Below are 26,737 nucleotides of genomic sequence, written 5' to 3'. Positions count from 1 at the left end.
AGTGGCAATACAGTCCGCTACCATCCTGAGTAGCTTTCCATCTAGGTTGTACGAAAAAAGTATGAAAACGTATGCAGTCAGTACTGTAAGTGGCTCTGGATAAGAGCGTCTGCTGAATGACTAAAATGTAATGGAAATTTAAATGTCAATAACAGTTGGTTTCCCACACCAACTTTACAGAATTCAAAACTGCAATGCCTTTCTATCATCATTAGGTCTGTTATGCATGAATATGATGGCTCACAGTTGTTGTTGGCATTTCATTCCTGAGTTTGCCCACTTTGCCAATGAAATAGTCATTAAAATAATTGGCAACATCAAAAGGTTTTGTGATGAATGAGCCTTCTGATTCAATGAAAGATGGAGTTCAATTAGTCTTTCTGCCCATCATTTCATTTTGGATTGATTTTATTTTTTAAGATCCCCATTAGCCGATGCCAACAGTCTAACTGGGGTTCGACACATAATGAAAAAGACATTACAGACTAAATGCTTTGCAATTTACATACATTTAAAACATGAACATGTAGTGTGTATGTATCTATCAGTTACACATACATGACAGTACATACAACAAGTAGGTCCCATGGGGGAGAGGTGTTGTGCCATGGGGTATTGCTTTATTTGTTTTTTGAAACCAGGTTTGCTGTTCACTTGCGCTATGTAAGATGGAAGGATGCACCCATGGCTCTGTATAATACTGAACATTTCCTTTTAAAGTACTATAAAGCATTTCTCCATCATACTTTATCATATTTATCTTAATTTCATAATAGAGTTTCTTCTTTTTGTTCAGTTTGGTCACATCATTTCTCAATTTACAATACGTTTGCCAATCAGATGTGAGCCAGACTTATTAGCCACTCCTTTAGCTTCATCTCTCTCAACCAGACAGTTTTTCCGTTCCTCATCATTCCACGGAGCCTTAAAAGTTCTAACAGTCAGTTTCTTAATAGGTGATGTGTGAAACTTACTCCTTAGCCTAAAGTGTCCCCACTTGCACCAGCGTATAGCTAGCCTTTTGCATGGCGCGACTGGTAAGGCGGCTTCAGGAAGGCGGTCACGGGCTAGCAAAGCAGCAGTCCTGAGTAGAGCCTCGGTGTGAGCCAAATCAGGAGGGAGTGGTACTCGCTAAGCAAGCAGCGTGACGTCCTTTACAGTGGTGCCATGACCCCTATCTATAGCTAAGTAAGTTTGAGGGGGGAATGTATCATATGGGAATGTGTGAAACTTACTCCCCAGCCTGAAGTGTCGCCACTTGCACCTGCGAATAGCTAGCTTTTCGAGTGACGCGACTGGAAAGACGACTTCAGGAGGGAAGTCACATGTGATAGCAAAGCAGAGGTCCTGAGTAGAGCCTCGGTGTGAGCCAAATCAGGAGGAAGTGGTACTCGCCAAACAAGCAGCGTGACATCCTTCACACATGCTAACTGGAAGAAACAATGTCATAAGTGCAGTTGTCTGGATGCTCCTCATTACACACATAACTCCCCCCAAAAATGTACATCTACAAAACATTGTGTATGATCTCTTACACACTATTTTAGGCCTAGTCTTTGGAATATAGGCTTTTCTGGACATAATTGCTATATGATGGTCACTGTATACAATGGGTGTGGATACAGCTTCATAAAACAGTTCTGCAGCATTAGTCAATACACATGGATGATGTAGTTCCTGTAGTGCCTGTAAACACCCTGGTAGGTTGATTAATAACCTGAACCAGATGACAGGCACTGGTTACAGTGATAAGCTTTCCCTTGAGCGGACAGTAGGATGAATACGAGTCTATATTCAGGTCACCCAAAAAAATAGACCTCTGTTAACATCACACACATTATAAAGCATTTCACACATATTATCCAGATACTGACTGTTAGCACTGCTATAGGCACTTGGTGGCCTATAGCAGTACCCCAAAAGAACAGGCTTGTACCCCAAAAGAACAGTCTGTTAGGACATCTACTGTGTGCATGACACAAGTCATTTTTCCAAGAATTGTTTACAAACAGATTATTTCACTTATAACTCACTGTATCACAATTCCAGTGGATCAAAAGTTTACATACACTAAGTTCACTGTGCCTTTAAACATCTTGGAAAATTTCAGAAAGTGATGTCATGGTTTAGAAGCTTCTGATAGGCTAATTGACATCATGTGAGTCAATTGGAAGTGTACCTGTGGATGTATTTCAAGGCCTACCTTCAAACTCAGTGCATCTTTGCTTGACATCATGGGAAAATCAAAAGAAATCATCCAAGACCTCAGAAGAAAATTGTAGACCTTCACAAGTCTTGTTCATCCTTGGGAGCAATTTCCAAACACCTGAAGGTACCCCGTTCATCTGTACAAACAATAGTACGCAAGTAGAAACACCATGGGACCACGCAGCCGTAATACCGCTCAGGAAGGAGACGCGTTCTGTCTCCTAGAGATGAGCGTACTTTGGTGCGAAAAGTGCAAATCAATCCCAGAACAACAGCAAAGGACCTTGTAAAGATGCTGGAGAAAACAGGTACAAAAGTATCTATATCCACAGTAAAACAAGTCTTATATTGACATAACCTGAAAGGCCGCTCAGCAAGGAAGAAGCCACTGCTCCAAAACCGGCATAAAAAAGGCAGACTACGGTTTGCAACTGCACATGGGGACAAAGATCATACTTTTTGGAGAAATGTCCTCTGGTCTGATGAAACTGTTTTGCGATAATGACCATTGTTACATTTGGAGGAAAAAGGGGGATCCTTGCAAGCCGAAGAATACCATCCCAACCGTGAAGCACGGGGGTGGCAGCATCATGTTGTGAGGGTGCTTTGCTGCAGGAAGGACTGGTGCACTTCACAAAATAGATAGCATCATGAGGAAGGACACTTATGTGGATATATTGAAGGAACATCCCAAGACATCAGTCAGGAAGTTAAAGCTTGGTCGCAAATAGTCCTCCAAATGGACAATGACCGCAAGCATACTTCCAAAGTTGTGGCAAAATGGCTTAAGGACAACAAAGTCAAGGTGTGGCCATCCCAAAGCCTTGACCTCAATCCCATAGAAAATGTGTGGGCAAAACTGAAAAAGGATGTGCGAGCAAGGAGGCTACAACCCTGACTCAGTTACACTAGCTCTGTCAGGGGGAATTGGTCAAAATTCCCCCAACTTATTGTGGGAAGCTTGTGGAAGGCTACCCAAAATGTTTGACCCAAGTTAAACAATTTAAAGGCAATGTTACCAAATACTAATTGAGTGTATGTAAACTTCTGACCCACTGGGAATGTGATGAAAGAACTAAAAGCTGAAGTAAATCATTCTCTCTACTAATATTCTGACATTTCACATTCTTAAAATAAAGTGGTGATCCTAACTGACCTAAGACAGGGAACTTTTGCTAGGATGAAATGTCAGGAATTGTGAAAAACTGAGTTTAAATGTATTTGGCTAAAGTGTATGGAAACTTCAGACTTCAACTGTATACATACCTACTCAATCAAGGGTTTTTCTTTATTTTTACTATTTTCTACACTGGAGAATAGTGACGACATCAAACTATGAAATAGCACATATGGAATCATGTAGCAACGAAAAAAGTGTTCATCAAATCAAATAAGCAAAGAGAAACGACAGTCGATCATTACTTTAAGACATGAAGGTAAGTCTATCTGGGAACATTTCAAGAACTTTGAATGTTTCTTCAAATACAGTCACAAAAATCATCAAGCACTATGATGAAACTGGCTCTCATGAAGACCGCCACAGGAATGGAAGACACTGAGTTACTTCTGCTGCAGAGGATAAGGTCATTAGAGTTACCAGCCCCAATAAATGCTTCTAGCATGACACAAGGCGAGACCCAGATGCAGACACATGAGGCAGATGGTTTTAAGATGTTTAATCATCCAAAAAAGGAGTAGGCAAGAGAATGGTCGTAGACAGTCAAAAGGTCAAAGCCAGTTCAGAGTCCAGGAGGTACAGAGTGGCAGACAGGCTCGGTCGGGGTCAAGGCAGGCAGAAAGGTCAGGCAGGCGGGTACAAAGATCAAAAGCAGGCAAGGGTCAAAACCGGGAGGAATAGAAAAAGGAGAATAGTAGGAGTACGGGAAACCCGCTGGTTGACTTGGAACATACAAGACGAATTGGCACAGAGAGACAGGAAACACGGGGTTAAATACAGGGTTAAATACACTGGGAAAACAAGCGACACCTGGAGGGGGTGGAGACAATAACAAGGACAGGTGAAACAGATCAGGGTGTGGCAGCTTCACAAAGTTCAAGTAACAGACACATCTAAACATCAACTGTTTAGAGGAGACTGCGTGAATCAGGCCTTCGTGGTCGAATTGCTGCAAAGAAACCACTACTAAAGGACACCAGTAAGAAGAAGAGACTTGCTTGGGCCAAGAAACATGAGCAACAGACATTAGACTGGTGGAAATCTGTCCTTTGGTCTGATGAGTCCAAATTTGAGATTTTTGGTTCTAACTGCAGAGTAGGTGAACGGATGATCTCTGTGTGTGTGGTTCCCACCATGAACCATGGAGGTGCTTTGCTGGTGACACTGTCTGTAATGTATTTAGAATTCAAGGCACACTTAACGAGCATGGCACCACAGCATTCTGCAGCGACACGCCTTCCCACCTGGTTTGTGCTTAGTGGGACAATAATTTGATTTTCAGCAGGACAATGACCCAACACACCTCCAGGCTGCGTAAGGGCTATTTGACCAAGAAGGAGAGTGATGGAGTTCCGCATCAGATGACTTAGCCTCCACAGTCGCCTGATCTCAACCCAAATGAGATGGTTTGGGATGAGTTTGACTGCAGAGTGAAGGAAAAGCAGCCAACAAGTGCTCAGCATATGTGGATTCCATATGTGTTATTTCATAGTTTTGATGTCTTCACTATTATTCTACAATGTTGAAAATAGTAAAAATAAAGAAAAACCCTTGAATGAGTAGGTGTGTCCAAACTTTTGACTGGTACTATATATATATATATTTGTGTATTTACACTACCATTGAAAAGTTTAGGTCACTTAGAAATGTCCTTGTTTTTGAAAGAAAAGCACATTTTTTGCCCATTAAAATAAGATCAAATTGATCAGAAATACAATGTAGACTTTGTTAATGTTGTAAATTACTATTGTAGTTGGAAACGGCAGAGGCCAGAACAAATAACTTTCTTCTGAAACTCGTCAGTCTATTGTTGAGAAGGCCAGCATCCAGGAGTCGCCTCTTCACTGTTGACGTTGAGACTGGTGTTTTGCGGGTACTATTTTATGAAGCTGCCAGTTGAGGACTTGTGAGGCATCTGTTTCTCTAACTAGACACTCTAATGTACTTGTCCTCTTGCTCAGTTGTGCACCGGGGCCTCCCACTCCTCCTTCTATTCTGGTTAGAGCCAGTTTGCGCTGTTCTGTGAAGGGAGTAGTACACAGTGTTGTACGAGATCTTCAGTTTCTTGGCAATTTCTCGCATGGAATAGCCTTCATTTCTCAGAACAATAATAGACTGACGAGTTTCAGAAGAAAGTCTTTGTTTCTGGCCATTTTGAGCCTGTAATCGAACCCACAAATGCTGATGCTCCAGATACTCAACTAGTCTAAAGAAGGCCTGTTTTATTTATTTTTTATTCAGAACAAAGGTTTTCAGCTGTGCTAACATAATTGCAACAGCGTTTTCTAATGATCAATTAGCCTTTTAAAATGATAAACTTCGATTAGCTAACACAACGTGCCATTGGAACACAGGAGTGATGGTTGCTGATAATGGGCCTCCGTACGCCTATGTAGATATTCCATAAAAAATCAGCCGTTTCCAGCTGCAATAGTCATTTACAACATTAACAATGTCTACACTGTATTTCTGATCAATTTGATGTTATTTTAATGGACAACGAAATGTTTTTCTTTAAAAAACAAGAACATTTTTAAGTGACCCCAAACTTTTGAACGATAGTGTATACACATACACTGAAGTATCTATACCAATGTTTGCATCTGCACAGTTCTTCCACCAAATTTGTTTTTCAAAAATGTTGTATATATATTTGACTATATGACATTTTAAAGTGAAAAGACTGAGTTAAAGTGTCATTCTGTTACATTGGAATTGCAAGTACGTATGTCTGTCAAAGCTATACACCGAGTATGCAAAATACTAAGAACACTTGCTCTTTCCATGACATAGAATGGTGAATCCAGGTGAAAGCTACAGTATGATACCTTATTGATGTCGCTTGTTGAATCCACTTCAATCGGTGTAGATAAAGAGGAGACAGGTGAAATAAGGATTTTTAAGCCTTGGGACAATTGAGACATGGATTGTGTATGTGTGCCATTCTGAGAATGAATTGGCAAGACACATTGAGGCTGTTCTGAGGGCAAAAGGGGGGTGGTGGTATCGCTACTCCGTTTCGCTGCTAATGTATTATCAAATTAATGATCTAAGTCTCAGATATAGTCAATAAATTCATGTTATTTCTAAGGCTACATATATTAATATGGGCCATCTTTGGAAGTTTACTTGGTAGCTTATCTGAGATATTCATAATATTGACAGAGAAAAAAATAACAAAGCAAGAAAATAACTTTATTTGGCAATCAGGCACTTGTGAGTGTAATAGTGTGATGTGGGGCTGGAGCTCTCTCACCACTTCCAGACTTTTGGGTGGGAGGGTGGACAATGATTATGTCATAGCGGATGCAAGCAATGTTCCCAAGCTCACTGGCAGGCGTCTTCCCAGTCTCTCTATTAGTAGTCCTCCCAGTCATCCTCTTGGGTAATGTGCGTGTTGGGATATTTAGTCCTGCAACAACAGTGACCTCGTGTGGACACATTGGCACAGCACACAGACTCTTCACCTGCGCAATATCCATGACGACAGCGCTGATTCGTCGTTTACGCGCGGACACGACATTTTGTTGTTAGCTAGTTGGGAAAGCAGCTAGTACATATTTTCGTGCAGCTAAACCGTCAACATGTCTTTATATTGATGAATGTAGCTATATTATACATCATATAATTGAAATAGCAGCTAAACGACGTGCAACAGATAACACTGAGCCTTCGAACGTGGGTGAGTGAGCGAATGAACTTCCTATCTACGATACTGTTAGCTTCTGATTTCATGCTTTATAACATCAGTTAGCTAATTAACTGTCATCTGTCTTCCTTTCATATTGAATGAATATGATCGAGAAACCTTAGTTTAACTTTCCCAGTGTGGCATGGTACATCCAGCAGTCTAGCCAAATAAATTTCACCTTCTATTTGTGTAAAGAGACGAGATTATGGAAGGATGATCTCGCGAGATCCCTTCTAGCCTAATTTTACAGCAGCAGCATTTTCTCCCCCAGAATGTTAGTGGACACAATGGTCCGGTTTATGCCTGAACTGATCTGATCATCTGAATGGATGCCTCCCACAGAATGGAATCAATGGAATTACTTCCTGTGCTGGAACCAGAGGATAAACCACGAGCAGGACTGTGGTAAATAAACGTACAGTTCAACAAACTAGGATGAAGTAATACTAGACTTTCAATTCTGCTATTCATGACATGGTGTTCCTGTCTTTGTCCCCAGGTATGCTATGATACCCAGAGGAGGTGGTCCAGGAGTTAGTGTGGGCCACACCTGTATATACATCCCCTCTGAGGATGATGGCAAGGGGAAGATCCAGATCATAGGAGGAGCCAACCCTAATGGCAGCTTTTCAGAATCCCATGTCATAAACCTGGGTAAAGACAAAATGTCACATCAACACAATATTATGCCTGGCACCTGTCTCTTTATTGTGTTTCACATCATTTCAATGTTTTATTTCATATCAATGAGTCAACTCATTATCTTACCAATAACGTCAATCTGTTCTGATATATTCTTTGACTGACAGTTCCATGTTTGTCCCTCTCACCCTATCAGACAGTCACGAGTGGGACATTCCTGAATGGGAGGGTCTGGAGGCACGGTATGAACACTGCAGCTTTGTCCCTGAGAGCTGTCCACAGAGCCTGTGGGTGTTCGCTGGGGCACAGCAGAGTGGCAACCGCAACTGTGTCCAGAACCTACAACTCACAGGTATGGAGATTTGTATAGTGTGATTTGAATACATTGTTGTAGCTAAGTCGGGAGATATACAGTGCCTTGCGAAAGTATTCGGCCCCCTTGAACTTTGCGACCTTTTGCCACATTTCAGGCTTCAAACATAAAGATATAAAACTGTATTTTTTTGTGAAGAATCAACAACAAGTGGGACACAATCATGAAGTGGAACGACATTTATTGGATATTTCAAACTTTTTTAACAAATCAAAAACTGAAAAATTGGGCGTGTAAAATTATTCAGCCCCTTTACTTTCAGTGCAGCAAACTCTCTCCAGAAGTTCAGTGAGGATCTCTGAATTATCCAATGTTGACCTAAATGACTAATGATGATAAATACAATCCACCTGTGTGTAATCAAGTCTCCGTATAAATGCACCTGCACTGTGATAGTCTCAGAGGTCCGTCAAAAGCGCAGAGAGCATCATGAAGAACAAGGAACACACCAGGCAGGTCCGAGATACTGTTGTGAAGAAGTTTAAAGCCGGATTTGGATACAAAAAGATTTCCCAAGCTTTAAACATCCCAAGGAGCACTGTGCAAGCGATAATATTGAAATGGAAGGAGTATCAGACCACTGCAAATCTACCAAGACCTGGCCGTCCCTCTAAACTTTCAGCTCATACAAGGAGAAGACTGATCAGAGATGCAGCCAAGAGGCCCATGATCACTCTGGATGAACTGCAGAGATCTACAGCTGAGGTGGGAGACTCTGTCCATAGGACAACAATCAGTCGTATATTGCACAAATCTGGCCTTTATGGAAGAGTGGCAAGAAGAAAGCCATTTCTTAAAGATATCCATAAAAAGTGTAGTTTAAAGTTTGCCACAAGCCACCTGGGAGACACACCAAACATGTGGAAGAAGGTGCTCTGGTCAGATGAAACCAAAATTGAACTTTTTGGCAACAATGCAAAACGTTATGTTTGGTGTAAAAGCAACACAGCTCATCACCATCCCCACTGTCAAACATGGTGGTGGCAGCATCATGGTTTGGGCCTGCTTTTCTTCAGCAGGGACAGGGAAGATGGTTAAAATTGATGGGAAGATGGATGGAGCCAAATACAGGACCATTCTGGAAGAAAACCTAATCGCAGCAAAAGGTGGCGCTACAAAGTATTAACTTAAGGGGGCTGAATAATTTTGCACGCCCAATTTTTCAGTTTTTGATTTAAAAAAGTTTGATATATCCAATAAATGTCGTTCCACTTCATGATTGTGTCCCACTTGTTGTTGATTCTTCACAAAAAAATACAGTTTCATATCTTTGTTTGAAGCCTGAAATGTGGCAAAAGGTCGCAAAGTTCAAGGGGGCCGAATACTTTCGCAAGGCACTGTAGATCTACAGAATGTGTTGCGTGGATTATTGTAGAGTGTAGTACCATAGAACAGTTCATGAATATGTCAAGTAGCTGTGTTTGCAGAGTAACAATCTCCTTCATATCATGTCTGGCTCTGAGCAATGTCCCATACCTTTTAGTCTTCTGAGGTTTTGTGTTGCTATGTTTTCAGGCGGTGGGTTGTGGAAGGGTGTAGAGGTGAAAGGGACGCCCCCCTGTCCCAGGACGTATCACACTAACTCAGCCAGCGTCGGGGACCGACTGTTTGTCTTCTCTGGAGGGGACTCAGGGGCCACACCTGTCTCGGACCCCAACCTTCACGTCTTCGACACAGGTTGAATATGCATGAATCAGTCTGCCAATACAACACTTACAACACATTCACAAAGCAGTTACAGAGGAACCAGCCCAAATGTGTATCAAAAGCTCAGTAGTTAGAGGCAACAAGCTTGTTGGCCAAATTCGGCCTTTAAAGTTAAATTTCAGAAAGTACCAACTGAATTTAGAGTTAGGAGGAGATATTTTGTGTTTTCCTCTGTCTCCGTTTTTAGTTTCCTGCACCTGGTCTCAGCCAGACACACAGGGCAGACATCCCCCTGCAAGACACGGCCACGTGGTGACTGCGGTAGGACCCAAAATCTATATCCATGGAGGCATGGCAGGAGAGAAGTTCTACAGCGACATCTACTCTCTAGACACCAGTATGTATTCAAGTCAGTCATACACATGAAGATCTTGATCCTGCTTTAGGTGTATTTTATTGTTTCCTCTGTTGAAATAAAGGACACAATAGAATAGAATGGAATGGCCTCCAGTCGAAGCTCGCATCATCTTCAAGACCCTGGTGCTTGCATAAGGAGCAGCAAAGGGGATTACCCCTTCTTACCTTCAGGCTATGCTCAAACCCTACATACCAACCCGAGCACTTTGTTCCTCCACCTCTAGTCTCTTGGCCCTCCCACCCCTACGGGTGGACAGCTCCCGCTTAGCCCAGTCAAAGCTCTTCTCTGTCCTGGCACCCCAATAGAGTACCACAGTATGAGTCATAATATCCATTAAACCTAACGGTCAGACAGGGAAATGGTTCTAATCAATTTTCCTCCATTAATTTTTCCCATAGGTGATTTTAGAAACACTTAAAATAAGGGCTGTTTCATGTAGACTTACCCCGGCGAGACGTTTTGATAACTGTGTTAATCTCTCTAGGACAAGGTGACTTTTATATCATATTTGCCTGTATTTACCCCCAAAAAAGGAAATGCTAAATGACTGCTAATGTGGCTATCATAAAGAACTACAAATGCCATGATGATCTGGGGGAGACTGGCGAATCAAGGCAAATGTAAGAATCTCTGGATTAACTATCTAATGTTATCTAAATGTAGTAATGAATATAATGGCTACATTTCTTTAAATTGGCCATTCTGTGAACTGTTTAAAACTGCAAGTTTTAAATTGACACAATACCTGTTAGCAAAGGTGTCAGCTAGAGATGATGTGCAGGAGCTTGCAGGGATTTGTAGTTTTGCATGAAGTCTACTTTGATGCTAATTAGCATTTTCGAATCAGAATAAATAGAGCTGAATATATTGATAAAAGTCAGCTCGAGATTTACATGGTTAGCAAACTGTCACCAGGGTAAGCCTTCACAAGAAACAGCCCTTATTTTAAGAGTTTCTAAAATCCCCTATGGGAAAAATGAATGGTGGAAAAACGATTGGAACCATTTCCCTGTTTGACCACTAGGTTTTATGGGTGTTATGACACCTCCACTATGGGGCTCTGTGGTGGAACAATAAAGTCAGGAAAGCGGAGTCCCTGCCCATTTTCCGAAAACGTCTGAAACCCTACCTCTTTGAAGAGTATCTTAAATAACTTTCCCGACGCCCCCTCCCTACAAAAAAGGCACTTTCCTACTATCACTGATTTTGCTGATAAATAGTTTGTTGAGGGAAAATGTACTTGATACGATTGTGATGTTGTCTCACCTAGCTATCTTAAGATGAATGCACTAATTGGAAGTCTGCTAAATGACTCAAATGTAGTTCCAGTAAAATCTCTCATTCTATGTTGGCATGAGAAGTGGTATGGCTGGTCCTGTTAACTATTTGGTGCTACACTTTATCTAGGCAGTATGAAGTGGGAGAAGGTCCAAGCCAAAGGAGACATCCCCCCGGGGGTGGCTGCCCACTCAGCTGTGGCCCTCGGAAAGAACATCTACATCTTTGGAGGGATGACCCCAGAAGGGGCCAGCAATGCAATGTACAGATTTCAGTGTGGTGAGGCCAAAAATATCTACTTTGGAATATTTAATGAATGTGGTATTTATTCTGGATCCCCATTAGCTGCTGCCAAGGTCTGGCAAAATGAAGGCCGTTATATCATTTTAAAAACATTACAATGCATTCAAAACAGATTTCACAACACACTAAGTGCGTGCCCTCAGGCCCGTACTCCACTACCACATATATACAACACAAAATCCATGTGTACGTGTGTGTTTAGTGCGTATGTTATCATGTGTGTGTGTACATGTGCTGCCTCTATGTTTATGTTGCTTCACAGTCCCCGCTGTTCCATAAGGTGTAGTTTTGTCTGTTTTTTTCAATCTGATTATACTGCTTGCATCAGTTACCTGATGTGGAATATAGTTCCATGTAGTCAAGCCTCTATGTAGTACTGTGCGCCTCCCACAGTCTGTTCTGGACAAGTAGTGATGAAGTCAATCTCTCCTCCACTTTGAGCCAAGAGAGGTTGACATGCATATTATTAATATTTGCTCTCTGTACATCCTAGGGCCAGACGTGCTACCCTGTTCTGAGCCAATGGCAATTTCCTAAGTCCCTCTTTGTGGTACCTGACCACACGACTGAACAGTAGTCCAGGTGCGACAAAACTATGGCTTGTAGGACCTGCCTTGTTGATAGTGCTGTTAAGGCAGAGCAGCACTTTATTATGGACAGACTTCTCCCAATCTTAGTTACTGTTGTATTAATATATTTTGACCATGACAATTTACAATCCAGGGTTACTTCAAGCAGTTTAGTCACCTCAACTTGCTCAATTTCCACATGATTTATTACAAGATTTAGTTGAGGTCTAGGGCTTAGTGAATGATTTGTCCCAAATACAATGCTTTTAGTTTTTGAATTATTTAGGATTAACTTATTCCTTGCCACACATTCTGAAATGAACTGCAGCTCTTTGTTAAGTGTTGCAGTCATTTCAGTCGCTGTAGTAGCTGACGTGTATAGTGTTGAGTCATCCGGATACATAGAGACACTGGCTTTGCTCAAGGCCAGTGGCATGTCATTAGTAAAGATTGAAAAAAGTAAGGGCCCTAGACAGCGGCCCTGGGGAATTCCTGATTCTACCTGGATTATGTTGGAGAGGCTTCCATTAACCCCTCTAGGGTATGAGGGAGCGTCCCGCCTGGCCAAAATCCAGTGAGATTGCAGAGCGCCAAATTCAAATACAGAAATACTCATTATAAAAATTCAGAAAAGATACAACTGTTTTACATAGGTTTAAAGATTAACTTCTTGTGAATCCAACCACGGTGTCAGATTTCAAAAATGCTTTATGGCGAAAGCATACCTTACAATTATTTGAGTACATAGCCCAGCAGACAAATCATTACAAACATTACAAACAGTAACAAACAGTAACCAGTAGAAGAGTTACACAAGTTAGAAATAGAGATAAAATTAATCACTTACCTTACTTACCTATGATGATCTTCATATGGTTGCACTCAGATGACATTCATTTATTCAATAAATGTTCCTTTTGTTCGATAAAGTCTCTCTTTATATCCGAAAACCTCCGTTTTGTTTGCGTGTTTTCTTCAGTAATCCACATGCTCAAACGCAGTCACAACAGGCAGACAAAAAAATCCAAAATGTATCCGTAAAGTTCATAGAAACATGTCAAACGATGTTTATATTCACTCCTCAGATTGTTTTTAGCCCAAATAATCGATAATATTTCAACTGGACAATAACGTCGTCAATATAAAAGGTAAATAAGAAAGGCACTCTCTCGGTCGTGCGCATGAAAAAGCTCTGTGACACGGCAGGGTCCACTCATTCAGACTGCTTTTACTCCCTCATTTTTCAGAATACAAGCCTGAAACCATTTCTAAAGACTGTTGACATCTAGTGGAAGGCATAGGAACTGCAATTTGACTCCTAAGTCAATGGATACTGTAATGGCATTGAATAGAAAACTACAACAAACAAACAAATCCTACTTCCTGAATGGATTTTTCTCAGGTTTTCACTGCCAAATCAGTTCTGTTATACTCACAGACATTAATTTAACAGTTTTGGAAACTTTCGAGTGTTTTCTATCCAAATCTACTAATTATATGCATATCCTATCTTCTGGGCCTGAGTAGCAGTTTAATTTGGGCACGCTTTTCATCAAAAATTCCAAATGCTGCCCCCTACCCTAGAGAAGTTAAATAGGTAACTCTTTATCCACAATGTAGCAGGGGGTGTAAAGCCATGACACACATTTTTCCAGCAGCAGAATATGATCGATAATGTCAAAAGCCTCACTGAAGTCTTAACAAAACAGCCCCCACAATCTTTTTATCATCAATTTCTCTCAGCCAATCGTGTAAGTGCTGTGGTTGTTGAATGTTCAATTTGTTTACTGTATAATTGCATTGTATCTGGTCAAACACAATTTTTTCCAAAACTTTACTAAGTGTTAGTAACAGGCTGATTGGTCAGCTATTGGAATGACTTTTGCCTGCCTCCAGACCTGAGGGCACACACTTTCTAGTAGGCTTAAATTGAAGATATGGCAAATAGGAGTGGCAATATTGGCTGCAATTTTCCATCCAAGTTCTCTGTATGTGTCATGTTTCTCTACTTTCAGATGTAATAATTGCCACACAAGTCACTGTTGTATCTATCCTGGAGAGAATATTTCCTGACAGCCATACTGTTTTGGGATACTAATGCACCTTTAGGATTTTGTTTCTCTTATCCTGTGCAGACAAACAGCGCTGGACCCTGTTGAGGTTTGAAGGGAACATGCCACCCAACAGACTGGACCACTCCATGTGTGTCCTACCCTGGAGAGTAAGGCCTGAGCACACCAGTGGAGAGAGAGACCAGGCCCAGAGCTCCTCAGCGTCAGGGACCGTACAGCTGGCATTTGTGTTTGGAGGGATGGACACTCAGGGGGTCATACACAGTGACTGTGTTGTAACTGTCTTAACGTGACCTTGATAGCTACTGCTCTGGGAAATATCGTGTGTATGTGCCTGTATGTTTAACTGTTGGTCAATAATTGTTGCAGTTCATTTTAGCGCCACCTTTTTCAAATAAATCCAACCAGTGTCATAAGCCGATCATGGATCAGATGTTGGTTCAGTGCCAGTAGAGCTTAATTTACACCCCACATACATACGGAACTACAAGTAGCTATGCAAAAATGGTGTTGCATGGCAGATGCACGCAGGCCATAGAGCAGGATTCTCCAACCCTGTTCCTGGAGAGCAACAGTCCTAATAATTAGCTGGATAAACTGCACTTGGTTAAGTGTAGTTGGAGTGAAAAATCTACAGGAAGGTATCTCTCCAGGAAAAGGGTTGGAGAGCCCTGCCATAGAGCGCTTAACATTGTCGTCAACTGTGTGGGATGTTAAACTACATTAGCTGATCCCTCCTGAAGTCATATCCGGGAGGGAAATCAGCAAATTGACTACTTCAAAATGGATAGCATGGGCAGTGCCATTGAGGCGGTCACAGATGGTATTATGGTGCAGACCACCAATTCATACCACAGTTACATGAATTTTAAACATGGAATAGTTTGGAAATTTACAGAAAATGAGTGGATGTTCTGTGGTCAGAGGCAATAGGACATCTACCCGCTGCACACAGCCAACAGCCATTGTGGTGTCTCATTAACATATGATTACACAGGTGTAAATTGATGCAGAATAATATCAGAGACAAATCAAAGACATTTGTATCAAACATTTATTTCAATGTCTTTACAGTAGAAAGTATTTTCTACAATGACCAGATTAAATAAATAACTTGTTAACATTGCTTGTGAACATGTTACCCTTCACCCAGAAACCCCAGTCTAGCACCCACCCCACTAAACCCTCCCCCTAGAGAACTCCTTTTCAAACTGCCTGAGAACAGCAGCGAGCCTCGAACAGGCCGACTAGTATACCTCCGCCACTCAGCGAAGAGAACGTCCCTCACGTTGAAACAATATTTCACAAGTCTTTCCAGCAGATTCATGGTTGCGTTTTTGCAGCCCCTTTTTTAACATTTTATGTCCAATATGTACATCTGTGCCACTCCAGACAGCCTTACAACTCATCCTTATCGCCCTGATCTGCCTCGCCCTCTTCTTCTCCTCCCTCAGGCGGGGGTCCACCTGCACTTCCGTAAAGCTTGCTGACGATCGGCTGCACCACCTCTTCCAGCTCCTTCTTCTTTGCCTGGAAGTCCTCCAGCTCAGCCTCTTGGTGAGACTCCATCCACTCAATCTTCTCCTCTACTGCTTTCTCTATGGTTTCCTTGTCCTCGGCTGACAGCTTGCCGCCCAGCTTCTCCTTGTCGCCGATCTGGTTCTTGAGCGAGTAGGCGTAGCTTTCAAGCTCGTTGCGGGCATCAATGCGCTCCTTCAACTTCTTGTCCTCGTCAGCGAAGCGCTCAGCATCGTTGACCATGCGCTCAATGTCCTCGGGAGTCAGACGGTTCTGGTCATTGGTGATGGTGATCTTGTTCTTGTTGCCTGTTCCCTTGTCCTCAGCTGTGACGCGCAGGATGCCGTTGACATCAATCTCGAAGGTGACCTCGATCTGGGGCACACCACGAGGTGCGGGGGGGATGCCAGTCAGGTCGAAGGTTCCCAGCAGGTGGTTGTCTTTGGTCAGGGGACGCTCACCTGGATGAAGGAGAGAAGCAGAATTTTAAACAGATCCAATCTTGTCATTCTTTACAGTGTAAAACACCATTTATGGATGTAGCAACAAGGGGCAGCGATTAATCAAAGGAACATACCCTCGTAAACTTTGATGGTGACAGTGGGCTGGTTGTCAGAGGCGGTAGAGAAGATCTGGGACTTCTTGGTTGGCACCACAGTGTTTCTGGGGATCAGCTTGGTCATGACTCCTCCCACAGTCTCAATACCCAGGGTCAGGGGGCACACATCCAGAAGAACCAGGTCACCTGATGGACAAGACAGGAAACCATTAGTTGTGATCAAAAATGTAACTGCTGTGATACACATAATAGGAACAGCACTGATGTTTTATGACCTGTAGGTATCCATTGTTTGGTTTCAAATCTAAACATCTAGCCTACATTTCCTTATGTAGAAATATGGAAATATGAAGATACCTCATGGTATAGCCTTAACTTAGCATAGTGCATGGCGTAAGCACATGGACCAAGACCCACCTGTGTCCTCCTCTCCAGACAGCACTCCAGCCTGCACGGCAGCTCCATAGGCCACAGCCTCGTCAGGGTTGATGCCCCTAGAGGGCTCCTTGCCATTGAAGAACTCCTTCACCAGCTGCTGGACCTTGGGGATACGGGTAGAGCCACCCACCAAGACAATCTCGTCAATGTCGGTCTTCTTCAAGTCAGAGTCCTCCATCACCTTCTGCACGGGCTTCATGGTGGAACGGAACAGGTCCTGATAGACAAGTAATACAAATGGCAAATTAAAAGAGGTTCCATGAATGCGTTTTCAATTTGAATTGGATGTTCCAAGATCAATGGGCCAGCAGTGTCAGTGTTTTATGGTCATTAGAACCAACTTACCATGTTGAGCTCCTCAAACTTGGCACGTGTCAGGGTCTCTGAGAAGTCCTCTCCGTCGAAGAAGGACTCAATCTCAATGCGAGCCTGGTGCTGGGCAGACAGGCCCCTCTTGGCCTTCTCCACCTCACGACGCAGCTTCTGCACAGCACGGTTGTCCTTGCGCACGTCCTTACCGGTCTTCTTCTTGTACAGCTTGATGAAGTGCTCCATGACACGCTGGTCAAAGTCCTCTCCTCCCAAGTGGGTGTCGCCGTTGGTGGCGACTACCTCAAACACACCGTTGTCGATGGTCAGGAGGGAAACATCAAAGGTGCCGCCGCCCAGGTCGAATACCAGGATGTTCTTCTCACCGTCCTTCTTGTCCAGGCCGTAGGCGATGGCAGCTGCAGTTCTGGAATAAAGGGGGAAACAGATGTAACCAGCACAGTCTTGGCAGATATTTGCAGTGATTTAAATAAATATTGGGCCAGTCATTCTAATGTTAATTCAGTTTCTGCATTGTGAAGACCAACACACTTACGGTTCGTTGATGATCCTCATGACATTCAGGCCGGCGATGACTCCAGCATCCTTGGTGGCCTGACGCTGGGCGTCATTGAAGTAAGCGGGGACAGTGACCACAGCATGTGTCACTTTCTTTCCCAGGTAAGCCTCAGCAGTTTCCTTCATCTTGGTGAGAACCATGGCAGAGATCTCCTCTGGAGCGAAGGTCTTGAGCTGACCTCCACCGATGTCCACCTGAATATGGGGCTTGCTCTTCTTCTCGATAACCTAGAAGATTTAAGTAGTCACCATTAAGCATTTCTCCTCTAAAAACAATTTCAGAGCTACTTCAGCATAGTTACATGCTGAATAAGTAGTATATTATTTGCATAGTGAGTGCTTCAGGAGATTAGGGCAGGGGGTGTGTTTGTTAGGGCTCACCTTGAAGGGGAAGTACTTGATGTCATGCTGTACAGCAGAATCAGTCCAGGCACGGCCAATCAGTCTCTTGGCATCAAAAACTGTGTTCTCTGGGTTGGAGGTGAGCTGGTTCTTGGCGGCGTCACCGATTAAACGCTCCCCCTCTGCGGTGAAGGCCACATAGGATGGAGTGATGCGGTTTCCCTGGTCGTTGGCAATGATCTCAACACGGCCATTCTTGAACACACCAACACTGGAAAAGGAGAAGCATATAGATGAGAACCATGGAAAGTATCAACTACATCACATGATACGCTAGAGTCCTTTAGCCAAATGATTGGGAGTATGAAACCTAAGAATAAATTTGCTATTCATTACAAAATGCTTACCAGGAATAGGTGGTCCCCAAGTCGATGCCAACCACGGTTCCCACACTTTCCCGCTTGTCTTCATCATCGGCAAAAACACTGCTGGCGACCAGCAGAACCATGCACAAAAGCCTCATCTTTATTCTGTGGCTGTTCACGCAACTCTGAAGTACTGTCAAAAAGAGAAAGTCAAGACACTATAAATGTTGTTGCCTAGTTCACGGTGTAGGCCTTTCATCCTTGTACATCAAACGGAACGAGTTAATTTGGCCCTCTGATGCTGACATGACGGTGCATACTGGTGTGTGTAGACTCCTAGGCCAGACCGAGGTTAGCCCCCATGCTAAAAAGAGTTAATGGGTGGCGCACAAAACTACCGGTAATAAATGTGCCCAAATAAAGGCAACATTACATTTGGTAATTTAAAAAATTCGGCGATTTAAAAAAAAAAAATATTTTTTTTTACGAATATCTATCTAGTGGTTGGCTAGCTAACATCGCCATATTATAGGGATTTAAACTAGAGCTAGTGGTTAGTTAGCTGCTGATGCTGCTTTACCAATTGGAGACACCGGTTTCAAAAGGCGTGCAAGCTAGCGAGGTAACTTAGCTACAAAACTGGCTGACCTTTTTCAAGCATGATGGCTAACGTTAGCTAGCTGACGAAAGACAGACAATTTAAAAGGGTAGCTAAACTGTTGTTAAACAATCTCCATGTTTAGATATAAATTAGTTAAATATTCAATTTAATTTCTGGATAACCTGCTGGTCAGATAGCTAATTAACTTAAGTTAAACAGGAAACTAGCCCCCCCAAAAAAGCTCCCTCTGGCATTTATGTAAAATTGAATCTTTATTTTGAGTTAACTTGCGTTTAATTCACATACCTTTGTAAATAATTCGATGGAGTCTTCCTTTGGGGTTTATCTCAATGGAAGTGATTTGCTTCACAGCCTGTGTTCTTCAGAAACCTCTACGATTGTGAGTCTGTAAAATAATGTTTAATGAACGGTGCTCTCCGTATATAAGCCGTCACTTCTTCCCCATCGTGGAGGCTTCCCATTGGCCAGACAGCAGTTCGTTGGAACGCGTTCATTGGCAGCACCAGACATGCTGGCCGCTGCTGATTTGCACACGTTTGGTCAAGTGAACGTCATGATTCATGCTTTACTGTACGACGCTGATAGGTTAGGTGTCAATGTGTCAAGTCCCAATTACGTGAAATGCCGGTGTCATACATAGAAATGTAGTTGGTGCATTGAATTGACAGTCATTTGGGGGTCATTTTCCAATTTCAGTACCACTGTAATCTAAATTGTACTACATTACAGTAAACCCAAGCCTAATACTTGTGCAAGGGAAGTAGTGAACTAAAACCAGTGCCATATAGTGAATTGTATAACATGATGATGGTAGGCAAAAGCCAAATGATCTGTCTGTATCTGTGTGTATAAAAAAAAAGGTAATCAAAGTTAGTTGTTACATCAGGTAAAGTGTACATAAGGATCTGTGCTATCTGGAATCCTTGGGACGTTAGGGTCAGGCAGGGGTGAAAGTAGATTTAATTTATTTCCTGTATAGAATCTCATATGAGACCACCCCCTCCCCCCATACCCGTTAACTAGAATAGTGTAAATAAGGGGTCGGAAATAGTTTTTTTTTTGCCTTGGGCCAATTATTTTCTCAACGTTCGGTAACGGTAGGGGTTAGGATGTGCGGTGGTTGTGACGTCCCAAGGATCCCAATTAGCACGGACCCTGTTCTAAAAGATTTGTCTTCCTTTTCTACCGCATTAACCAATCAGCTGACTGTTTGCAGAGGCGGGGTAATCGCCGATAGCGGCGTTCCATTAGATAGCACAGCCACAAACTCAGAATTGGCCAAATCGTAAAAATGAATGAAACATTTTGTAAAATTTTATTTAAGATGAGGCATAAGGTAGTGTGGTAAGTTTAGAGTTAGGTTTAAAATCACATTTTAAGCAGATAAATTGTAGAAATAGGCTAGGTTTACGACTTTGTGGCTGTGGTAACTAGTGACGACCCTGATATCGTCAATTTGTTGTGCTCACCACTTGTGTAAACAACCGTTACAATCTGTTTAACAGTAGCTGCCTATCTTCTGTTAAATTGCAACGAAACCGTTTATCAGGTGACATACAGTTTACGTTATGTTTATCAGCATACGACGGCACAGCTAGCCAGCTCACCAAGGATTTCTAGGCTAGTTTTGTGTACTTTTGATAACCGTAGACCTGCATCATATCCTTTTTTATGCTCGTGGTAGCGCTACGTTCATCCACGAGCGCCTTTGTATGTCAAGTGAGTAAGGGGCTTTGGTCAACTGATGTCCACTCTTTATTCTGCGAGGGTTCGATCACTGGGAAAAGGATACAACTTGCATCAACAAGGTATTCTAAAAGTAAAGTGTCAGCCTATTTCTGATGTCAATGTCATTGTTAGTAACTAAATGAGCTAACATTACACAACAGTGTACATTGCCCTGTTTCTAGACGTCCTATCTAAACTGTTTGTTAAGAAAGTGTTTGAGAAGTCTTGTAGTGTTAAATCCTGGGGGTATCGTATCATGCCTCAAACCATACAGTAGCAGTCAAAAGTTTGGTCGCACCTCCTCATTCAAGGGCTTTTCTATATTTGTGCTATTTTCTACATTGAATAATAGTCAAGACATCAAAACTATGAAATAACACATATGGAATCATGTAACCAAAAAAGTGTTAAACAAATCAAAATATATTTTATATTTGAGATCCTTCAAAGTAGCCACCCTTTGCCTTGACAGCTTAAAAAATATATATGTATTTCACCTTGATTTAACCAGGTAGGCTAGTTGAGAACAAGTTCTCATTTACAACCACGACCTGGCCAGGATAAAGCAAAGCAGTGCGACACAAACAACAAAACAGAGTTACACATGGAATAAACAAACATACAGTCAATAACACAATAGGGGGAAAAAAGTCTATATACAGTGTGTGCAAATGAGGTAAGATAGGCCATAGTAGCAAAATAATTACAATTTAGCAATTAAACACTGGAGTGATAGATGTGCAGAAGATTAATGTGCAAGTAGAGATACTGGGGTGCAAAGGAGCAAAAATAAATAACAGTATTGGGATGAGGCAGTTGGGCGATTTACATATGGGCTATGTACAGGTGCAGTGATCTGTGAGCTGCTCTGACAGCTGGTGCTTAAAGTTAGTGAGGGAGATAAGGCAGCCAAAGTAGGAATAGGCTTTGGGGGTGACCAGTGAAATATACCTGCTGGAGCGCGTGCTACGGGTGGGTGCTGCTATAGTGATCAGTGAGCTGAGATAAGGCGGGGCTTTACCTAGCAAAGACTTTTAGATGACAGCTTTGCACACTCTTGGCATTATCTCAACCAGCTTCATGAGGTAGTCACCTGGAATGCATTTCAATTAACAGGTGTGCCTTGTTAATTTGTGGAATTTATTTCCTTCTTAATGCGTTTGAGCCAATCAGTTGTGTTGTGACAAGGTAGGGGTGGTATACAGAAGATAGCTCTATTTGGTAAAAGACCAAGTGCATATTATGGCAAGAACAGCTCAAATAATACAAGGGAAACGACAGTCCATCATTACTTTAAGACATGAATATCAGTCAATACGGAATATTTCAAGAGCTTTGAATTTTTCTTCAAGTGCAGTTGCAAAAACCATCAAGCGCTATGATGAAACCGCTACAGGAAAGGAAGACCCAGAGTTACCTCTGCTGCAGAGGATAAGGTCATTAGAGTTAACTGGACCTCAGATTGCAGCCCAAATAAATGCTTCACAGAATTCAAATAACAGACACATCTCAACATTAACTGTTCAGGGGAGACTGAGTGAATCAGGCCAAATTGCTGCAAAGAAACCACTACTAAAGGACACCAATAAGAAGAAGAGACTTGCTGGGGCCAAGAAACACGAGCAATGGACATTAGACTGGTGGAAATCTGTCCTTTGGTCTGATGAGTCCAAATTTTAGATTTTTGGTTTCAACCGCCGTGTCTTAGTGAGACGCAGAGTAGGTGAACGGATGATCTCCGCATGTGGTTCCCACTGTGAAGTGTGGAGGAGGAGTTGAAACCAACTCGGCAGTGTAGCCTAGTGGTTAGAGCGTTGGACTAGTAACCGAAAGGTTGTAAGATTGAATCCCCAAGCTGACAAGGTACAAGATCTGTCGTTCTGCCCCTGAACAAGGAAGGGGCTGTTCCTAGGCCATCATTGAAAACAACAATTTGTTCTTAACTGACTTGCCTAGTTAAATAAAGGTAAATAAAAATTGTGTGGGGATGCATTGCTGATGACACTGTCAGTGATTTATTTAGAATTCAAGGCACACTTAAACAGCATGGCTACCACAGCATTCTGAAGCGATATGCCATCCCATCTGGTTTGGGCTTAGTGGGACTATCATTTGTTTTTCAACAGGACAATGACCCAACACACCTCCAGGCTGTATAAGGGCTATTTGACCAATAAGGAGAGTGATGGAGTGCTGCATCAGATGACCAAGCCTCCACAATCACTCAGCCCAATTGAGATGGCTTGGGATGAGTTGGACCAAAGAGTGAAGAAAAAGCAGCCAACAAGTGCTCCGCATATGTGGAAACTCCTTCAAGGCTGTTAGAAAAGCATTCCAGGTGAAGCTGGTTGAGAGAATGGGCTATCTTCTGTATACCACCCCTACCTTGTCACAACACAACTGATTGGCTCAAACGCAGTAAGAAGGAAAGACATTTCAGAAATTAACTTTTAATAAGGCACACCTGTTAATTGAAATGCATTCCAGGTGACTGACTACCTTATGATGCTGGCTGAGAGAATTCCAAGAGTGTGCAAAGCTGTCATCAAGGAAAGGATGGCTACTTTGAAGAATCTCAAATATAAAATATATTTTGGTTTGTTTAACATTTGTTTGGGTTACTACATGATTCCATATGTGTTATTTCATAGTTTTGATGTCTTCACTATTATTCTACAATGTAGAAAATAGTAAAGGTAAAGAAAAACCCTTGAATGAGTAGGTGTGTCCAAACCTTTGACTGCTATCATTATGAATGTTTTTACCTGTAACCAGTAACAACTTGTCTTTCATGTCCTCGCCTCATTCCCACTGTGTCAGCTGACAGAAGGCCTGACCGAGAATCCTCTATTCTGCAAGCTCCTGGTAACGCTGTTACAGCATGTGGACCGCCTCAGCCTTACTGTTACACTGAAGAGAGAGCTGGAGAAGGTATTACACACAAACAACTTATCATCTTCATGTGCTCAAAACTTTGCTCTCTCAAGCCTGATTGTAAGAATTAACCGATTACTGTAAAGTACATGTCTCAGGACCGCATTTAAAGATTCTGGTGCATCCAAGAGTATTAATTTGTCCCTCTCATAATAATACAATTGTGGTTCTACTTTAAGCAATGACATTGTTGTTGTGTTATTACACTACTAGAGTTGTTGTTGCTATTTAAGACCATGTTATGGACTTGGACTACTCTGTGTGTGGGTGCGTGTTGTGTGAATCGCTTTAAATGACTGAGATTATGTTGTTTTAATCCAGGCTGAGAGGGACCTGCAGACAGAGGCTTAATGGGCTGTGTTCAGAGAGCCTGTACAGGCTACTGCAGGAGATGATCCAGGAGCACTGTGTCAGAAAGCATCACTCCACTGTGCCTCCAGAGGACGACACTGTACAATACAGAACAGTACTCATTGCTCATTGCTCTCTACTATACATAACTCTAGACTGCTCTATTCTTGTTGTGTGTCCAGCAGAGCAACACACAGTACACTTAGTACCATAATCCCTCTTTAAGGTTACACCTATTAATGCACAATTAATGTCTATAGGCCTAGATACAAGTAGATCATTGGTGAAGTAGTTTAACCACCCAAGTGAATTTGATTTCCGAAAGGTTACTTTTTGTTTACATTGATCCTCCAAAGTACTGTATAATGTTAGAATAAACCTAAATCTTGTTTCCCCCTGGCAGTTCTATGAGACTGTGGAGCAGTGTCTGGTGGTGGCCCAGTGTGTCAGGTAGTTGGACCCTAGTGACACCACCAGCCAGGACCAACCTCCTGTCCTAGGACTGAGTGTCCAACAGGTGCTGTAGCTGATGCCACAAGAGGAGGTAGGTACACTTTGTCCGTGATCCGTGAGGCTGATACCTAAAGCATGAGTTCTTTTTATAACCAATGTAAAAAAATATATATTAAAATGGTATGTTATAGACACCTTTTGTGTGATTTCACATGTTTTTGAGAAACTTACCCCAAACAGCTAATCCTTTTCTCATCGTCGTTGTGTAGTAAGGGGGGCCCGGAACTAAAAGAACCAAGGCTCCAAAAACACCCAGATAGGTCATTTTAGAAACAGCAAAGCTCTCAGTGTTGTGATGCAGGTCTTTAGATGTTGTATACATGAAATTGTGTCATTCTGAACTTTATCCGCAATGTTATATAAATCACAAAAGGTGTCTGGACCCTTGAATAACATGCTATTTACATAAAAATGGTGATTTGGTTGGAAAAAATGAAACTTCTTCTTTAAGATCCATTAGCACAAGTTATACTGGCAGGTGCAGCGTGTGTTTAAAAATAAAGAAATGTAAAAAATCCAGCAATTTTCAAATAATTCCCACGCACCGGCAACAACTAATCAAATCAAAGTTTATCGCTTGCCCAGGATGCAACAGGTGTAAAAATACAGTGAAACGCTATAAACTCTTCCTCTGCAATGCAGTGATAAGCCTGTTGTCTTATTTCCGAGTGCTTTTCCTATTTATGTACAGTATCACACTCACACTGCTCTTCTAGAGCTCTGGTAACCCCTAGAGGTCTTGGATTTCTTGGACTTGTTCATGTTTCGCTAAACAGGATATGTGGAAAATGAAACAAACTGCCCAGAGAATTAGAAAAGCATCTCTGGGAGACGTGTTTCCAGTCCTACTATCAGCCTGAATGGGGTAAAGAGACACCAGACTTTTGCCAAAACGTAGATATGTAGCATAAATACGATTTTACATATGACAGTATGTGTGTGTCTTGCTATGTAATGGACACCAAATGTATTTAGTAAATGTGGCAGTATCTGGCTTTATGGTATAGCCGCTCACCAGCATGTGTGTGAATGGTGAAACATACCACTCCTCTTCTTTCTTGGACAGAGGGTGAGAGTGAAAGGCTGAAGAACATGAAGCTGTCTCGCTTGTCTGCCCTTCTGGAAAGCAAAAGGAAAAGAGCAGAGAGTCTGAAGGGGAAGAGCCGTGAGTGCCGCCCTGCTGCAAAAGCAGACTCCCTGCTACCTCTCTGTAAGAGACTCTCAACACTTGGTTTGATGTATTCTTAGGTTTGTCTCACGTGTTGCGACCTTCACTCACGATCGACGTGTTTTCTCCAGGAGCTGTTAGGATGCATTCAGATTCTCCAGTGACTTATCCTTGACCACAGGCTAAAAGCCCAGAAATAACTTGACAGGAAACAGTTTGAGTACTTTGAGGCCAAATGTGAGATCATCATGCAGAAGATCAGGTGTGATTAGCCCCTCCTGTTTACATCTACTCTACACTGGGCTCCTTCAGATGCAGTTGACTGTTAATGAGTGTGAGAAATTGGTATTTCATGCATGTCCATCAGCAATGTTCCGTTTTCGTGTCTCTTTTACATTTCTTAAATATGTCTCTTCACAACAGAGGAGATATGTTGGAAATTCAGCTGGACACCTACACAGCAGACACAATGTCAGCCTATAGAATAACAAGGTGAGAAATGCTGCCCAGCAACTCAATGTCATTATCATATCAACCACTCTGGGGGCTCTCAACACCTACTCGTCATTCCCACTCATGTTGTTCTTTTTGACAGCTTTGTTCATCTACTATGCCTTTCCTTGCCTAAACATCAGATGGTTACTGCATGAATATCAGTCTGAAAGAAGTCGCTGTAAAAAAGACTCATTAGTCTTTACAAGGCAGAATATAAAAAATATATATATTTACACTCACTTTACCGGTTGTGCATGCTGTCGGTCCTTTTGGCGGTAGGTGGAGATAGGGTATCCACAGGAAAGCGTTGTTTACCAGACTTTTTTGCGCCGCCAATAGGTTCTGTCACTTGTATTTTCAATCTGTTGACACATTGCACTTGATGACCGAAGCACATTTCCTGGCAATCAACTGTTAGTGTTTGCCATTTGTTTAGGC

At 42.3% G+C, this 26,737-nt stretch overlaps 2 protein-coding genes and 1 pseudogene across 9 annotated transcripts; 2 read left to right on the top strand and 1 right to left on the bottom strand.

Moving 5' to 3' along the window:
* The first annotated feature begins 6,832 nt into the window (after nt 1-6,832).
* LOC139387872 (Rab9 effector protein with kelch motifs) lies at nt 6,833-15,501 on the top strand. 8 transcript variants are annotated; one of them, XM_071134187.1, is made up of 9 exons: nt 6,881-7,067; nt 7,348-7,481; nt 7,576-7,730; nt 7,915-8,070; nt 9,607-9,768; nt 9,986-10,135; nt 11,564-11,713; nt 12,231-12,319; nt 14,442-14,619. In XM_071134187.1, exons 2-8 carry the CDS (start codon nt 7,402-7,404, stop codon nt 12,272-12,274), a joined length of 897 nt encoding a protein of 298 aa, XP_070990288.1. In that variant the 5' UTR covers nt 6,881-7,067; nt 7,348-7,401; the 3' UTR covers nt 12,275-12,319; nt 14,442-14,619. The 8 variants fall into 8 exon arrangements, 7 of the variants coding, with proteins under 7 accessions (XP_070990286.1, XP_070990285.1, XP_070990289.1 ...); XM_071134185.1 differs by lacking the exon at nt 12,231-12,319 and having other exon boundaries at nt 6,833-7,067; nt 14,442-15,361; XM_071134184.1 differs by lacking the exon at nt 12,231-12,319 and having other exon boundaries at nt 6,851-7,067; nt 7,419-7,481; nt 14,442-15,501.
* LOC139387871 (endoplasmic reticulum chaperone BiP) lies at nt 15,415-19,553 on the bottom strand. Its single transcript, XM_071134180.1, has 8 exons — nt 19,396-19,553; nt 18,531-18,681; nt 18,163-18,394; nt 17,759-18,009; nt 17,239-17,629; nt 16,873-17,110; nt 16,474-16,641; nt 15,415-16,357 (listed from the first exon to the last, which is right to left on the bottom strand). Exons 2-8 carry the CDS (start codon nt 18,644-18,646, stop codon nt 15,777-15,779), a joined length of 1,977 nt encoding a protein of 658 aa, XP_070990281.1. The 5' UTR covers nt 18,647-18,681; nt 19,396-19,553; the 3' UTR covers nt 15,415-15,776.
* A 4,063-nt stretch (nt 19,554-23,616) lies between these two features.
* LOC139388171 (HAUS augmin-like complex subunit 4) lies at nt 23,617-26,441 on the top strand (annotated as a pseudogene).
* Nucleotides 26,442-26,737: the final 296 nt, after the last annotated feature.

The sequence above is a fragment of the Oncorhynchus clarkii genome, chromosome 29 (assembly GCF_045791955.1).
Source record: "Oncorhynchus clarkii lewisi isolate Uvic-CL-2024 chromosome 29, UVic_Ocla_1.0, whole genome shotgun sequence".
Lineage (NCBI taxonomy): Eukaryota > Metazoa > Chordata > Actinopteri > Salmoniformes > Salmonidae > Oncorhynchus > Oncorhynchus clarkii.
Note: the sequence above shows the minus strand (reverse complement) of the source record. Positions and strands in the feature narration are given on the sequence as shown.

Coding starts and splice junctions, on each gene's coding strand:
- LOC139387872 (XM_071134181.1), top strand. CDS start 7,402: ATGGATGCCTCCCACAGAATGGAATCAATGGAATTACTTCCTGTGCTG. Junction 7,731..7,914: donor ATCCCATGTCATAAACCTGG/GTAAAGACAAAA, acceptor TCACCCTATCAG/ACAGTCACGAGTGGGACATT. Junction 9,769..9,985: donor CCTTCACGTCTTCGACACAG/GTTGAATATGCA, acceptor CTCCGTTTTTAG/TTTCCTGCACCTGGTCTCAG.
- LOC139387871 (XM_071134180.1), bottom strand. CDS start 18,646: ATGAGGCTTTTGTGCATGGTTCTGCTGGTCGCCAGCAGTGTTTTTGCC. Junction 18,010..18,162: donor TCAAGTACTTCCCCTTCAAG/GTGAGCCCTAAC, acceptor TAAATCTTCTAG/GTTATCGAGAAGAAGAGCAA. Junction 17,630..17,758: donor ATGAGGATCATCAACGAACC/GTAAGTGTGTTG, acceptor CCTTTATTCCAG/AACTGCAGCTGCCATCGCCT.